We start from the raw sequence: 17625 nt of genomic DNA, 5'->3' as shown, positions 1-17625 counted from the left end.
ACCAAGTGGATTTTGAAGAGGGACCCATTGCAAACTTCTTAATAGTAACCCCAACTAAGAAAGTAACGAGGAAAAATAACACAAAAACCTTTTAATAATTTCTATAAAAGAATAAATATATATGATAATCGCTCTTAATTAAACTTTAGAAGTAGATGTCGATGAAAATATTATTGATGTCTCATTTTTACGAAAATTACTATGAAAATCCATATAAAATATTGATGTCGATGAATATTTTTAAAAAATCTATTATAACAAATTCAAAAGAAATATTTAAATTAGTAAATAAACATTTTACTCTTCTTAAATAAGTTAGCATGTTTATTCTTTATATTATATTTACATTAGTGATATTTTGTTACTTATTTTTTATATTTTATTAATTTTTTTTTTGTGATATAATAGAAATGTCAAAAATATAGATGGTCGAATTTTTTTTTCTTTTCTTTTTTTGGTTGAGTACAATAGGGTTAGAGAAATTCAAACCACATATCTTCTCTTATTTGCTAATACATATTATTCATTAGTTGAGTTATATTCACTTTGGTATTGACAGAAATTTGATATTATGCTCCTAATAATTTAATTTCAAGAGAGTGAAAAATGATATTCAGTATAATAATTTTTGTGATAAGAGTATTTGACATAAACTTTTCTATTAGAGTTAAATATCATTTTGGTCTATAAAGTTTGTTCAATTTTAATATTTTTGTACTTTTAATTGTCCAATTTTGAACTCTGTACTTTTAATAAATCTTAAATATAATCAACACTGTTAATTTATTCTTGGTTTTAAAAAAAAAAATTATCTATTAGCATCTTTATAGTAAAAATGCATATACTATGATCTTTATAGTAAGATTTATTTTAAAATACAGATACTAAAATTAGATAATTGAAATTATAAAAACAAAAATAATATTTTAATCTTCATTTTATGACAATAATTTCTCACACACCATGGAAAAATAATTTAGCATTGGCCCTTGTTTTAACTTTGCTATTCAGAAATATTTCTTTGGATTGGAATAATATTCACTGGCTGTTAATGTATTAATGTATTAATAGCCTCTCTTAAAATTGTAGATTCATAGATATTTATGTGTGTGTTAAAATATTTCTCAACATCTTAACCTATCTGATTTTAGTTCCTTACACTTCTTAATGTCTAAATTTAGCTTTTGTATGGTGATAAATTTTAAAATTAGTTTTTAATTATAGTAAGTATGAACTATGAAGTTAACTTTTATATATTTATTAAATGATTTATTTAGAAATAATTATTTCTAAACAAAGGAAAATGAGACAACTTATTTATAAATATAATAAAATGTCACATTCTATCATGTCTATAGCGATCTATCAATATTTTACTATACCTGAAAATATTTTCCACGGTTTTAACACTAATAGTTTTTATTAAATGATAATAATAATAATTTTTATATAAAGAGGGAAGACTAATAAAAACTTCAAATTTTTTAAGGAAAAAAAGTTAACAATGAATAAAGTAATTATAGTCATTCATTTTAAGATTTATCAAGAATATAGAGATCAAAAAGAAAAAAAAAATTATATAGAGATTAAAATAATATTTTAACAAAGATACATAATTTAATTACTATGAATTAAAAAGGGAAAAAAAAAAACTTAAAATTTGTTGTGAGAGAGAGAGAGAGAGAGAGACATATATTCATCCATTTGTTTAATCCAAACATATATACTAGAGATGATGATTTAGGCCAAGTGGGTTGACCCACCTTATATTACTCACAAAATGATCTCCACCATTGGATCCACTCTTCTTGTGCTTATTTATACTCTCTTCTCCCTCTCTTTTCAGTCCCAATAAACTTCCTCTCCTCCACTTTTAATTTGGTGATTGCCAACATCATATTGCATTATACCATCTTTAAAGTTTCTTCCATAACTCTTCTTCTTCTTCTTCTTCTTCATTACAAACCTCCAAATCTCCATCCATGGCTGTCATTCAATCCTTTGAGGATCAGGTGAGTTATTAAACTTGTTCATCGTTAATTCTATTCAAAACTCATATCTTTTTCTTCTTCTTCTTTCCTCGTATTCTTGGACATGACTATCTTTTTTATAATCTTCTCATTTCGAGAAAAGACTCTTGATATAACTAAAAATATGCTTAATTTTAAAGAAAATAAATAGTAAACATGATCTCTTATAAAAGTACATACGCGATCAAACTCTTAATGAAACAAAATCAACAATGTTTTCTCTTTTTAATTGTCAGAGTAAGTTGAAAGAAGAGATTGCGGCAGCAGAAGGGTTCACTCTAGATGGAACAGTCGATTGGCATGGTCGTCCTGCAATTCGATCAAAATCTGGAACTTGGGTTGCAGGAATTATAATTCTCTGTATGTTATTTTCAGACTTATACTTCAAACTCATTTGATAAACTATTTTATTTTAATTTTTTTTTAGTTTAATGGTTGCGGAGATAGGAATTGAGAATCTTCAATTTTTAGGATGATAGTTTTTATGTCTTATCCATTGAACTATAATTTGATTGAAAAAATAAATAAATTAAAACTAAGCTTATAGAAATAAACATTCATATGGTACACTTTGGATAGAAGTATGAGAAATTAAGCTTATTTAAAAAATTTTAAAAAAAAAAAAAAAAAAAAAAAAGAACTTTAGTTATTTTTAGTGAATATATATTTAAATTTATAGGAAAAGATGTGACAAGATACGAATACTGTAATGAAATAGAAAGAAATAATAATGTTCCTAACCTTATGCTAGATCGACTTATTTAATTTATATATTTATATTTACGTGTGAAAAAGGTCACATAATAAAATTGTTGGCTGAAATTTGGCGACTAGATTGATTGAATGGTTTTTTAGGGAAAAAAAACATTTATGAAGTTGAAAAGAGACTCAACAAACAAAGTCTTGTCTTGAAAGAGTGTTTTATGAGAGTGATTCATTCTCTTTTGGACATAGCCATAAATGCCAACTATTATAATAACCATATTATAAGTTTCAAATTTTCCTTTTTTCTTTTTTTTTTTTTTTTTTTTTTTTGTTCTCAAAAGGAATCTATTTTAATATCTCAATTTTATTTGTTTTTTATTTTTTATTTTTTGTAGTTCCTTTAGTATTTTAACTTTCAATTTATAGGGGTTGATTTTTTATACTACATTTAATCCAAAAATGTCACTCACTTCTAAACTTAATATTATATGCAATAAATGTCTTTAAAATATGTCTAATTAATACTTAAATTTCAATTTTTTTTTTTTTTTAAAAAAAAAGTAGTAAATTTAGTTCTAAAAATTTTTTGTGAAATTTACTAACTTGGAATTTTTGGTAAGTAAATTGTTTAATTAATTTATGACTTTGTTATACTCTTTTCATTGTAACATTAAAAGTTAGCGTACGTTTTCAGTTGACGATGTAATAATAAAGTTAAGAATTATTATTATTATTATTATTATTTTGCAAAGGAAAGGTAAGAAAATTTGATGAGAATCTTTACACAATAATTTTATAATGATTTTAATATTTTTATTGTATTGTCAATTATTCAATTAATTGCAATTTTGGGAGGAGAAAGAAAGATGATAAATATTTAAAGTCACATCGAAGTTTAAAATTTTTAAATTAATTTGGAGTCTTATTTAAATGATTGATAAGACTTCGACCATTTTTAACATAATACTTAAACATTAGAAGAGACTATAGTTCAATAATTAAAAATTAAGGAACCAACACAAAATATGTGTAAAAGTCGAGTGGACAAAATAAAATTTAAATTTTATTTACCAATAGTTATTTTGTATAGTTCCCGTCTATTTTCATCTTGATTCTCTATAATTTGATAAAATCTCATAAATAGTCTCCAAACAAAATTTATCCACATAAACAATCGATTCATTCTTTCTTTTTTTTTTATTCCAATTTAAATCGTAATACAATTAATTAAAATCTCAAACATATCATCCTGCAAATAGAAGTATATCACCTACTCAAATATGATAACTATATAATATACATATAATTCATAATCGAATTATAAAAGTTAAGTGCATGTTTGGGAGTGATTTAATTGTAAAACATCATTCCGAAACATGTCTTTAATCATACAAAATTATTTTAATGTTTAATTTTACATTTTTAAATACAATTTTTATATTATCAAATTTGATTTTGATTGATTAAAACACTTACTTCTAAATGATATTAAAAAAAATAAAAATAATAATTTCAATTTCAAAATCAACCCAAATGTTCGAAATTGAGTACTTTTGAAATTAGATGATCAAATTGGGACAAAATTGTTTTTTGTCCTATATAATAGTAGATGTGTTGTACGGATAAGGAATTAAACATTTTACACGGAAAGCAAAGGGAAAATATATATTTCTTTTTCTCTTGGTTCTAAATGCTACCACGTGGCAGCATAGGATGGTGGGGGTAAAGACTTGAGCCCTAAATTTTGGGCCAAGAGGGAAATGGGCCCACATCCACTTCTTTTCTCGTCTCCTTATGGGCCCCAGCCCACATTATTTGACGTTGAGTTTCCGATGAAAAGGCTACTTAGGTGGCTGCTTATGAGTGGTGGTTGACGGCTTTTTAATGACAGCCTGATCAAGTTGTTCAATACCAAAAATGAAATAAAATAAAATATGTATATAATAAAATTTAAAACATTGATAAACTGTATCATCCATTTGGAACCACAGTGTACTTGCCTATATCTAGCTTGGGATCTAGGTTTTGAAAAATGGAAATAGGGTTTTGAATTAAAAAAAGAAAAAAATGAGAATAGATTGTTCGTTACCTCCACGTTTTTTATGAACCAAGCACGGTTGTGGGTACGATGAGACGTTTCGTATTTATGACATCTTTTTTAGAGAGACCTAAAGTTTAAGAGTACTAATACAAGGAATCTAAGTTTAAGTCTCTTGATTATTTGAATATTTGATTCTATAATCGAGAGTATATGTCTAAAGTAGTTGAACTATGTTATGATAGAATTAACCATATAAGTTTCTTTTTTTTACTTTATTTTTCATAATATTTTTCTATCTGGGTCGGGCTTAGTTGATTCTATATGGGTTGCCCATTTTGATCACTTTGATATTGCATTGATAGGGATTGAAACTTTGAAACATGATAATCAAACCATTAATTTTTTTTTAACTAATAATCAAACTATTAAATAACTACTTAATTAAAAGAAAAGTTAATCATGATCTATTACAGTAAGTTTAACCATTCAGTAATGCATGTTCTTATTTAGCCAACGAGGAGAAAATTTGGCTCCCTTCCTCATTCGTCTAATTGAGAGGATTCCTACTTCGTTTTGAACGGGTCCCCACGGAATAAATGAACTTCTCTATTTAGCATGTTCTCATGGATGTTTTATTCACTCTATTTTAAAGATAATTTGTATGCATTAAGTTTCAAATATGTTTCTAAATTATATGAATATGGAAAATCAGTGAACCAAGGATTGGCAACTTTGGCATTCTTTGGAGTTGGAGTGAACTTGGTGCTATTTCTTACAAGAGTTTTGCAACAAAACAATGCTGATGCTGCTAACAATGTCAGCAAATGGACTGGGACTGTTTACATCTTCTCTCTTGTTGGAGCTTTCCTTAGTGATTCCTACTGGGGCAGATACAAAACTTGTGCTATCTTTCAGATCATTTTTGTCATTGTAAGTATTTTCTTAAAAACCTTTTTTTTTCATTAAGAGTTTTTAACCAATTGAAAAAAAAAATCATTTATATATATATATATATATCATAGTTTAGATAATTAAACTTACATATCAAACATAGACTCGACTTTTAGTTATATAAGTTTTATCCCTAATCTAATAAAGCTTACAAGTTTGGATTGCATTATTCAAGGTTAATAAGTCAATCTCATATGACCTTATCTTAAATTATAAGTTTATTAATTATTCATATAAATTCAAATTTGAGTAAATAAAATTGAGTTTAACAACCCATAGAATAAAGATTTGAATGGTTAACCTCTTTGCAATGTACATGTCACAACTAGTTGAGGTATACTTTTTTAGTGCACTAATTGAATTATGTTAAGATTGATCAAAGTTGTATACATTCAAACATATGAAACACTACTTTCTATATTAAATCACATGACTGTTTCTAGTATATACACACCCGTATTTGAATCTATTTTATAAATTCATACTTCTCAATTACACGTTAGAGTTCAAATATTCTAGTTGATTATTTCAAAAACTCACAAGTCAACGAGAGCATAAGTTAAAATGGATAAGTCATTAATTGTCATTTCAAAAGATCTATTATTTTATCTCACTAACTCTTAATTGTCAAAGTGAGATTAGTTTAACAGTAATTGGTATGACTTTCCTCTTTATCGGTTGAATGTTCGATCATTACAATAATTGTATTAAAAAAACAATGATTGAATTTAAAAAACAAAAATAACTCTTAAATGTGTGTGTATATATATATGCACTAATTTAGAAATACAAATCTGTTTAGATTGCAAAATTTTCAATTTTAGTGCTTAACTTGTTCCAAAAATGGCAGGGCTTAGTATCATTATCACTCTCCTCCTACCTCTTCTTGATCAGACCCAAAGGTTGCGGCGATGAACAAACACCCTGTGGAAGCCATTCCAAGACTGAAATTTCCCTTTTCTACCTTTCAATTTACCTCACAGCTCTCGGCAATGGCGGCTATCAACCCAACATCGCCACCTTCGGCGCGGATCAATTTGACGAAGAGTATCAGAAAGAGGGCCATTCCAAGGTCGCCTTCTTCAGCTACTTCTACCTTGCCCTAAACCTCGGATCCCTCTTCTCCAACACCATTTTAGGGTTTTTTGAAGATGAAGGCATGTGGGCTCTCGGCTTCTGGGTCTCCACTGGGTCTGCCGTTGCCGCTCTGCTTTTGTTCCTAATCGGAACTCCGCGGTATAGGCATTTCAAACCCACTGGAAACCCCCTTACTAGGGTTTCTCAAGTCGTTATCTCTGCGGCAAAGAAATGGAGGGTTATGGTTCCGTCTGATGGAGAGGGTTTGTTTGATGATGATGGGAAGCAGAGCCCTAACAATGGCTGTCGGAAGATTTTGCACACTCATGGATTCAAGTAAGTGCGAGATTTTCTTTCGTTGTTGTAGTGATATTTCTGGTTTTGTCCATTTTATATCATATTCTTAAGCTCTCTGTCAAGAATGTGAATTAAGTATGAAACTGATCGTAAGGGCTCTGTCAAGAATGTATAATTAAGTATGAAATTGATCGTAAGGTCTCTGTCAAGAATGTATAATTAAGCTTTTAGGTTGAGTAGTATAACTTTGAATCCAGTAACTTTGAATCCGGTGCTTTGAGGACTCTATGTTGTGTTTCTTGCTTTTTGTTTTTTTGTTTTGTTTTGTTTTTTTTCCTGAAAAATGTACAAGGTTAGTTGTTAGATAATCTTAACATGCTTGAGAGTGATTTTAAAATGGTTAGAATACTTTTTTTCATATTCAAAATCACTCAAAAGCACGTCTTTAATCACTCAAAATTAGTTCAATGCTTAATTTTACACTTTTTAACGCAATTTCACATTACCAAAATCGGTTTTGAATGATTAAAAACATGTTTTAGAGTGGTTTTGGAAATGACAAAAGTGATTTTAACCCTTTCAGAATTACTCCCAAACATGTTTGTATTTCAAATCACTCGATTAGAGTACTTACAAAGCTTTGTAACAACCTATCAAACTAGAAACAAAATTTGGTTACAAAGACATATTTTCTTGTTTATTCTTTAAAGACTCACATGGTTCCTTTTGAAGTTCTTGCTCCTTGTTTTTAACTAATGCAATAATAACAGGTTCTTGGATAAAGCAGCCTACATTTCCTCAAGGGATTTAAGTGATAAAGAGCAAGGAGTGAACAACCCATGGCGCCTTTGCCCAATCACCCAAGTAGAAGAAGTAAAATGCATTCTAAGGCTGCTCCCAATCTGGCTTTGTACCATTATCTACTCAGTTGTCTTCACCCAAATGGCCTCTCTCTTTGTCGAGCAAGGTGCAGCCATGAAAACCACCATCTCGAACTTCCACATCCCACCTGCAAGCATGTCAAGCTTTGACATTCTCAGTGTCGCCCTCTTCATCTTCCTCTACCGTCGCGTCCTCGACCCATTTGTTGGAAAATTGAAAAAATCTAGCTCCAAGGGCTTGACCGAGCTGCAGCGGATGGGGGTCGGGTTGATCATAGCCGTGATGGCAATGGTCTCGGCCGGCATCGTGGAGTGCTATAGGCTCAAATATGCCCAAGCTGACTGCACACACTGTGAAGGATCAAGCTCCTTGAGCATCTTCTGGCAAGTTCCACAATATGCATTGATAGGAGCCTCTGAAGTTTTCATGTATGTAGGTCAACTTGAGTTCTTCAATGCACAAGCTCCTGATGGTCTCAAGAGCTTTGGAAGTGCTTTATGTATGACCTCAATCTCTTTAGGCAACTATGTGAGTAGCTTGTTGGTGACAATGGTGATGAAGATTTCAACTGTCGATCGTATGCCGGGTTGGATCCCGGGCAATCTCAACAAAGGTCATTTGGACAGGTTCTACTTTCTTCTTGCTGCATTGACTGTGATTGATTTTGTGATTTACATTGCTTGTGCTAAGTGGTACAAATCCATCAAATTGGAAGAGAAGTACGAACAAACTGAAGAACAAGAAAGCTTCAAAGTCTGAAAATGAAAAATCTGAGTTACCCCTTTGAAATAAGAGGAAGAGAAAGTGGAAAGAAAGGGAGGGAGTTCTTCCATTTTGGTCTGTTCTTCTACTTTACATCTATTGAAATGCCTTGATGGAGATTTGATTGAAAAATGATGGCAATGTGATATTACTCAATGGTAATTGACTAATTCTTGTATAGGAATTATCATCATTTGCTAGCTCCAGTCTTGGGTTTACTATATCATGTTTATCACTTTTAAACATAGGGGATCATGTAATTACATGATAATCGAAGGTTATTTCTTTATGGTAATCTCATATGTTGTGGGATAAAAAATGTGTGGATCTCTTGCTAGGGAAATGTAAGATCAATTTGGTATTTATTTTTATGAGATTAGTGATATTGGAGGTTTGAAGACAATGTTTTAACTTTTACCAATATTTGTCCATTCAAGCATATTTTAGTGGATAAAGACATCAGTTAAAGTTGATAATTTAATTATTCACTCTTATACTTATTGAATTCAAAAAAGTTTTTGTAATATTCTACTAATAGTATGACTGATTAATATGAATAGTCCATATATGTCATCAATATCCACTTTTTATGAAGTTTATGGATAGAATAAGTTGTGTTAAAAGTATATGTATGGATTAAATTTAATTTAACATAAATTTAAACACATTTTGAAACTTGATATTTGATCCATTTATGTTATTTCAAATATTTTAATAAAACGAGCTTCAAAGTTCATATAGCATGTAGCTTTATTATTTAAATATTGAACATTTACTGCTGTATTTAATCATTTTTCTAGACGACTATTTTTATAATATATTTTTTTTAAAAAAAAAAAAAAAAAGAAAGAAAAGAAAATAATGTTTCGTTGCAAACAAGCAATAATTTTAGACCTATTGGTAAGTATATACGACTAATCACATAGCATATTTTCTTAGCACATCAAATCATTTAGCATGATGAAGTTTACTATCTTACGAACTTAAGTTTTATTGCTCTATGGCAACAAAAATTCAAGACTCGTGTTGGCGAGGTTTGAAGACAAATAATCTTTTTTTTTTCTTCCCATTTTTCTTAGTTCCATAACTAAAGATCGATTGGACAATTGATCTTCGAGATGGTAATTGTTGTCTTATCTATTAAATTATACTTAATTAAAAAAAACTAACTTTTTTTTATCAATTTAAATATGTAATGTTTAAATTGATGTAATAATTTTTTTTTTTTTTTTTGAATTCTAGAAATTAAGGGTCCGTTTGATAAGGCTCACATTTCTGGTTTTCTGTTTCTGCTTCTCATTTTTCAAGAAACTGACCAATTTGATAACCATTTTTGTTTCTTGTTCCAAAATTTGGGAAACGTTCCAAAAAATGGGGTCAAAATTGAGGAACTACAAAAAGTAGTTTCTCCGGTTCTGTTTCTATTTTATTTAAAGTTGTTCCCAAAATATATCATAATGGGGACTTGGTTCATTGATGTGAAAACATGTTTTAATCATTCCTCAACTCTATAGTTTTGGGATCAAATCTACCACTTTATGAACTTTTTGCTATAAAGTGTAAATATTTTTTGAATTTTTCTATTTATAAAAATTTTCCAATTTTCAAATATACAAATATAGCAAATTTAATTTTGAATTTTTGAATTTTCAAATATTTAGATTTATGTTATTTTTATTTTCAAATTTCAAATTTTCAATAAGGTTGTTTTCATGCTCAATTATTGCAATTATTTCTGGAAAATTCCAAAAAATTTAATTTTGAATTTTGAATTTTCAAATCTTTAGTTTTATATATTATTTTGATTTTCAAATTTTTAATTTTCAATAGGATTGTTTACAAATATAGGAAAATAAACCAAAATATTTACAAATATAGCAAAATTTTACTGTCTATCACGGTCTATCGCAAATAGACTATGATATTTTGCTATTATTTGTAAATATTTTCAATAGTTTTGTCATTTAAAATAATTTTCCTTTTCAATATGCATATATAAATATTTTTGAATTTTGAATTTTGCAAAATGCATNNNTTTTAATATTTTTACAACCACGATATTTACATAATAATATAATTGAGTTATATTTGAGACTACACCATTTAAAATTTAAAATAAATGACTTGAGTGAGAAATAATATTGTAAATCAAATTTTAACAACATATGAATGATAGAAACAATGGTATTATCGAATTAATTTTACATTGGGACTTATGTGTATTCGATAGTTTAACTATTTGATAACTATTTTTTATATTTTAATACATGTTATATATCTTCTTATTTTATATAATTAGATTATATTTAAACCATAAAATATAGAGAAAAAATGTAAGGGGAAAAAATACAGTAAACTAGAAACAAGAAATAGTTATCAAATAAGTTTTTGTTTTTATTTTTATTTTCTAAGAAACAGAAAACATAATAGTTATCAAACATATTTTTTTGTTTCTTGCTCGAAAAAAAAAAAGAAACAAAAAAAGTAACGAGAAATATAAAATAGGAAACGAAAACGTTATCAATCGGAACATAATCCAGTGATATCTATTGATTGGAGATAAAAGAATACATAGGATTCAACGGTCGAACTACAACGGATAAAGAAGGGGAAAATGATCATCCGACAAAAATAAACCACGATGAAATTTTGCTGCTCCATTCCTTCACCATTTCCTTCCTATGGCTTACATTTTTCTCAACTCATGAGCTCACAAATCCATCTTCTTCAAATTCACTGAATTCTTCTCCTCCTCCTCCTCCTCCTTCTTCTTCAGTTCCTTAATCATGAAGTTCTCTCTGAAACTCCCTGATAATCAAGACCACCAAACCCCAGTTGTAAAGGGGAAACTCCCAATCACCATGTTCAATCAACCCTTTACTTCCTCATTCACCTCCGCCGTTAATTCCTCTTCCGACCTCTCCTTTTCCCTTTCCACTAATTTCCCATCTGGCCCTTGTTTGAAGCTCACTTATTCTCCCATGGCGGCTTCTCCTTCCGCCGTCTCCACTACTTCTCCTTTTACTCTTTCTCTCAAATCTGGGTTAGGGCTTTTTGGCTCTCCGGAGGACTCTCCTCTTGTGTTTTCCTCTCAATTTTCTCTTTCCCTTTCCAAACCCTTTGTTCCCACTTTCTCTCTTCTCTTCAAACCCCAATTTGGCCATTTCTGTTTAAAGAAGAGTACTGTTTCCGGTGTTCACGATCAGTTTTCTGTGATTCAACCTAACGATGGGGTTCGATTGGATTCTGGATCTGGTTTGAATTCGAAATTTGGAAGTGGGTTTGCTGTAGATGAGTCGATGGGATGGCAGGAACTGAAGCTGGAGAGTAGTGGTGGTGGACATGGTTCTCAAGAAGAGTTTGGAGTTCATTCTGATGGAGGAATTCGGAGGCATTTGGCTGAGACGAAAAGCATTAGAGATAGTGTTTTCTCAGGTGTTGCTGTAATGGCAAGGACAGCCATTCCTGTGACTAAACGAGTGGCCGTGAATTTCCGGTGGGGGATGAACTTTCCAACGAATCCGGTAACAAAAATGCCATTTCTGACTGTGAATAAGATTTCAGTGGAGAGAGTGGAGGAGGAAAAGGAAGAGAAGAAGAAAACAGGAGAGAACCAGGGGGGAGATGTGGAATTGTTGAAGGGTATGTTGTTTTGGATGAAAAAGGATGTGGAAAGTTTGGAGAAAGAGAACAGAGAGATGAAGCAACTTTTAGAGGAGATGAAGCTGGGAAATGTTACAAATAGAGCTGCACCATCTTCTAGTTTGAGTTATGGTGAGATGGAGCCATGGAGGAACAACAGGAGTGGCTGGGAAGAAAGCAAGTCCAAGAACAGTAGGAATGGTGGACAAGAAAATGATTGGAGGAAAAAGAAGAGCTCTGAAGAAGAGAATGATGGTAAGAACAGAAGGAGAGGTGGAGAAAAGAATGGAGGGAAGGGGCTTAGTTCCACGAATCGAGCGAATGAAGTTGAATCAGAATTGGAGAGAGCTATCAAGGCTGCTTCCCAAGTCAAAGCATGAAGTAGTATTGCAGTATATGATTTTTCTTGGAATGTATATAGTTCCATTCTATTTCATTTAACCATCGACCACCAACGTCTGAGGAGGATAACACGAAAGGTTAGCATGAATGTTGCAGTTTCTTTATACTATGCACTATTCCTTGCCAGTAAACTGCTTGAAAATGTGGATAAGAATTGCATTTCTATGTGATTAGTTTACCTCTGCAATTTTACTTTGATGTGTGAGTGTGCAGTTGATTAGATTTACTGGTAGCTATTGGACTATGTATCTGGCTGTACTTTGTTTGGTGATATTCACAAGGGTGAAGGATTCATGCATATATTTTACTAGAGTTTAACGAATTGTATTATGTGTAATTGGGAGAACTTTGTGCGTACGATACTTTACTGGATAGGAAACTATTTCATTGAAAATATGAAGTATATACAAAAAGGGAAGAGGAAGACGGCCTCGACTTTGGCTAAGGAAGTTACCTCCCATCTCCCAAAAACAAACTACCCTTTATCTATAGCTGTAAGGGTAAAAGGAAAGGTATGGTAATTTAGCATAGCTTTGAAGGGGTGACCTCCAAAGTAAACCTTGAGAAGACGAGTCTTGTTGCCGGGAAGAACGGTTAGGGAGAACCTCACATCCCCTAGGCGTACGTCATTATGTCCTAAAGAAGCTTGGGATCTAGCCCAAGACTTTTAAGTGAAGGGGAAGGTGGAGATCCCCAGTACTTCTATTGGATTTGGCGTACACTATTGTATCCCAAAAGAACAAAGGAACCTCATCATATCCCATTGTCCTTCGATTTTTCAGTTTAGAATACTTGGAAGTTGGAAGATAAGTTTCTAATCAATTTGAAGTTGAAGTGCATGAGATAATCATTTTCTTGTTCTCGGGTATAATAGATAAATCCTCTAATTTTATGTTGGCTTCCCATTTAAAGAGGTTATTGAATCGTTTTACTAAACTACCTCTGAAATTTCTTTCATTCCTTTGTACTTGTCTGGTTCAACTATTTGGTAATTTTGTTGCAGCCTATGTTATCTGATCACTTTCTTCTCTAAAACTGATGAACAGTGAAGGCTCCAATCTAATGAAGGCCCTGTTTGGTAACTATTTGGATTTTTTTCCCCTTGAAAATTAAGCCTATTTCCTATTTCCTCTTAATGTATAACAATAGTTTTTATCTTTCTTATGTAAAAGAGTTGAATTTTTAGCCAAATTCAAAAACAAAAACAAGTTTTTAAAAACTACTTTTTTTTAATTCTATAAAATTAGCTTTATAGGCTCAATTTTCAAAAATTTAAAACTAAGGCCTCATTAGGTAACCATTTAGTTTTTTTTTTTTTTTGAAAATTAGGCTTATAAAAACTACCTTCACCTCAAATTTTTTAACTACTTTTTACCAGTAGTTTAAAAACTAAACCAAATTTTGAAAACTAAAAAAATAGTTTTAAAAAACTTGTTTTTGTTTCTGAAATTTGGCTAAGAATTCAACCATTGTACTTAAAAAAGATACAAATCATTGTAAGAAATGGGGAGGAAATAGCATAATTTTCAAAAACCAAAAATAAAAAATGAAATGGTTATCAAACGGAGCTTAAGAGTATTACTCTTCTGAAATTGGAATGAGCTAGAAAATGAAGGTGGATCGGGTTCGGTATTTTTAAGGCTGTGTGTTTTACCATTTGTTTCTTGATCACAAAGAATAAGGTCTATATCCGGAGAAATTCTTTGCAATCTCTTCCTACTTTCTCCATCTCTGAGTCTTTCTGCTTTTCTAAAAACTCTCTATCTGGAGAAGCTATATGAGATCCACAACTGAGCCTCACCTCACTATTACCCTTTTCTTTCTTTTGTCTACCACGCCACTTGCCATGACTCGGCCAAACCAACCTTTAGCTTCAGTTGAGTGTCGACTTGTTTAATTGAGCTCGGGAGGATTCCAAGCACCTAGCATAGCATGTTTGTTCTTGTCGAAGTCGACAGGTTGACTCCATTGACGATGAAGCTTCTGACTGCATCAGGAATTTTGTGGTTCCTGCTTTTATTGTTTTTCTTCTTGCTTTATGTTGTTCATGATTGTTTTGAGTAACCTTTGTATTGTTGGTGACTGATATTTAGTCCAAAGTAGTAGAAGGTATTATTATGTCTGCAGTTTTATATTGTGGAAGTCCATTAACCTGAAAGGCTAAAGAGGAAAACATTTTGAATATGAATAGTTTCAAAACTGAGGTTTTGCTGAACTATGAAGGATGAAACACAGCAAACTCAATCCAAAGCTATATATTTTCTTTACTTCTGCAACATATTTTCCAAAAGTGTATTGAGAATTGCTTCAAACCCTTTGGAAGGCGGGAGATCGAACATCATTTAATTAATAGAAAGATATCGATGTCTTAACTACTAAACTAAACACTTGGCAAATATATAGTTTAGTCTCTAATCTATTAAAGGTTCTAATTTTGTTATTATGTACTTTATTTTATTTATTCAATTAAGGCTTTATAATCCCTAAGTTCTAAAAGAATTGAAGTTAATTAAATTTTAAATCAATAGTTCTTATGAGTTTCTCTACTGTTAGCAGTGGGTTAATTTTCTATTAACAATTAGTAATTTTTATTAAGTTGTACTATGCCATATGAAATGAGTAAAATTTTAACTCTGGTCAAGTATTATGTCTATGTCATTTTTTTCTTCTTCTGGAGAAACGGAATTGTGGAATGGAGAATGGAATTTCGGCACGTTGAAGAAATTTATATTAGATTTTGAAGTGATGTTAACAAAGTAGATAGCCACGTCACAGAAACAAATCTACATAAGAATTATTTACAAACATTATTTTCTGACCAGCATCGTGGAATTAGTATTTAAAATTAACAAAAAATTAAATTTAATTATGAAAATATTTTTTCAAAAACTAAAAATATTCAGAGATCGGGTGCTCGGAGGGAAAATTTCTGGTTTATATTTTCTTTTTTAATTGTTATTTTATTTAAAATCAATTAAAATTTGATATTTATATTGAAATCATAAATATTTTAGGTAACAAATTTGTGTTATTATTGTTTTATTTATTAAATTAACAACTAAAAATATTTTAGATCTTTTATTGTAAATTTAATAAAAATTTAAAGTTAATTATATTAGGAAATTAAATTAAATAAATATATATTATGAAATGAAATAAAAAAAATTAAAAAATATATATAAACAATAGCTTAGTTATGGTTATTTATATATCATAAAAGAAGAAATATCTAACATTGAAAAAAGAAAATTCTCAAATTAAATTTAAACTCTTATCACTTCAAATTCAACAAATAATTGATCAACTACATCCACCTTGCATTCACCTCACGTGTCCACACCTTATGTTAGTAATGTATGTTAACAATGGTATCAGAATCATGCATGTTAGTAGAGTGTATTAGTTCAATTAACTTGACATTAAAGATTTATAGGCTCTTGTCTTAATAATATTCTAAATATCCTTTGGGATGATAATCAAATTTTGTTAAATAATTCTATTGAATAGCACTTTGATAAACCTTGTGTTCCTGATAGCAGAATCGTAAGACCGTTGATAAGTTTGGTGTTCCGGTGTTGTAGAATTTTAGCATCCCGATTACTCATCACAATAGATAATTAGAATCTTAATAAGACTTTAAGCTTTAAATTTTAAATGTCAAAGTTAATTGGAAAAATACTTTCTAAAGCACATATTACAAAAGACTCAAACATAATTGAAGATTATACAAATGATTCTCAACTCTCCATAGTCAAAGGTAAAGAGCTTCAGACATCGAAGATAGAAAAGAACCTCCAAATAAGAAAATTTGACTTTCTTCAAGATTATAGAATAATAACCACGGAACAATAAATCCCAATTAATAAACTCTTAGAAACTCTTCGTTTATTCTCAAGACAATCAATTCTTAACACCAAGAAAAATATAAATCTTTTCATATAGGATTAGTTCAAATTGCCATAAAGCCTCTTTATAGGATAGGATTAGATACCCCAATTCTTTTACTATTATGCGATAAACGACATACAAACTTTTTAAATTTAATACTTTCTATAGTTGAATCAAATCTAAAAAGAGGATCAGTTTACTTTAATTGTTATTCAAACTTTTCAGTTTCATTAAGTGATCCAAATATACTTCAATCTTTAATGTTTGGTATTAAACTTATAAACATGGATTGGGAACCACAAACTGAATCCATTGTAGGAATATTTCAAATACACTACAAATTAATGCATACAAATTTATCCCCTATAACTCTTAAGACTTCTCCTAAAGATCAAACCCTTCTAATGGAAACCAATACTAAATACTCAAACACTTTTACTCCAAAAATGTTATCTTATCCCAGATGGAATTTAGAACTGAATTTAGAAGACGTCTTTAAACCATCGTTTGAAAATCCAAAATTAACCCAAATTGTTGAAAATGAAGGTGGAAGTGTAGAGCAATTTCAATCTTCAAGAATGAAACTTCCCAGATTTTCTACTACCTATGAACCTCCTCAACCAAGTACTTCTATAAACTTTCAAAGAGTACGGTTTGATAATCTAATACTACAACCTTTTTATACAAAAGATAAATATCTAACTTTATCTCCAACTCATTCTGATATGTAAAACATTAATAAGTTAAATGTTATTTCTAAACCCTTTATAATTAACAAAATAAAATTAGATAAAGAATTTTGGCCTGACAAAAATAAACTTTTAAAAAATATATTTTTTGAATCATTTAATAAAATTGAACAAAGTAAGATTCGTGATGAATATTACAAAACAATGGAAAAACTTAAAATAATATATATTTCTTCCATTGGATGAAATATAGGACATA

The 17625-nt window shown here is 29.9% G+C and overlaps 2 protein-coding genes across 2 annotated transcripts; both read left to right on the top strand.

Moving 5' to 3' along the window:
- Window positions 1–1844: 1844 nt before the first annotated feature.
- On the top strand, window positions 1845–9143 carry LOC120092114 (protein NRT1/ PTR FAMILY 7.3-like). The gene is made up of 5 exons (XM_039050323.1): window positions 1845–2012; window positions 2267–2390; window positions 5489–5706; window positions 6578–7140; window positions 7872–9143. The coding sequence occupies exons 1-5, from the start codon at window positions 1983–1985 to the stop codon at window positions 8740–8742; spliced, it is 1806 nt and encodes a 601-aa protein (XP_038906251.1). The 5' UTR covers window positions 1845–1982; the 3' UTR covers window positions 8743–9143.
- A 2388-nt stretch (window positions 9144–11531) lies between these two features.
- Window positions 11532–12767, top strand: LOC120090129. The gene has a single exon (XM_039047648.1). It carries the CDS (start codon window positions 11532–11534, stop codon window positions 12765–12767), a length of 1236 nt encoding a protein of 411 aa, XP_038903576.1.
- Window positions 12768–17625: the final 4858 nt, after the last annotated feature.

The sequence above is a fragment of the Benincasa hispida genome, chromosome 11 (genome assembly GCF_009727055.1).
Source record: "Benincasa hispida cultivar B227 chromosome 11, ASM972705v1, whole genome shotgun sequence".
NCBI lineage: Eukaryota > Viridiplantae > Streptophyta > Magnoliopsida > Cucurbitales > Cucurbitaceae > Benincasa > Benincasa hispida.
Note: the sequence above shows the minus strand (reverse complement) of the source record. Positions and strands in the feature narration are given on the sequence as shown.

Excerpts from the sequence above, each read along its gene's own strand:
- LOC120092114 (XM_039050323.1), top strand. The coding sequence starts at position 1,983 with ATGGCTGTCATTCAATCCTTTGAGGATCAG. Across the intron at positions 2,013-2,266 it reads TTCAATCCTTTGAGGATCAG|AGTAAGTTGAAAGAAGAGAT; the intron begins GTGAGTTATTAA and ends TTTAATTGTCAG. Across the intron at positions 7,141-7,871 it reads TTGCACACTCATGGATTCAA|GTTCTTGGATAAAGCAGCCT; the intron begins GTAAGTGCGAGA and ends CAATAATAACAG.
- LOC120090129 (XM_039047648.1), top strand. The coding sequence starts at position 11,532 with ATGAAGTTCTCTCTGAAACTCCCTGATAATCAAGACCACCAAACCCCA.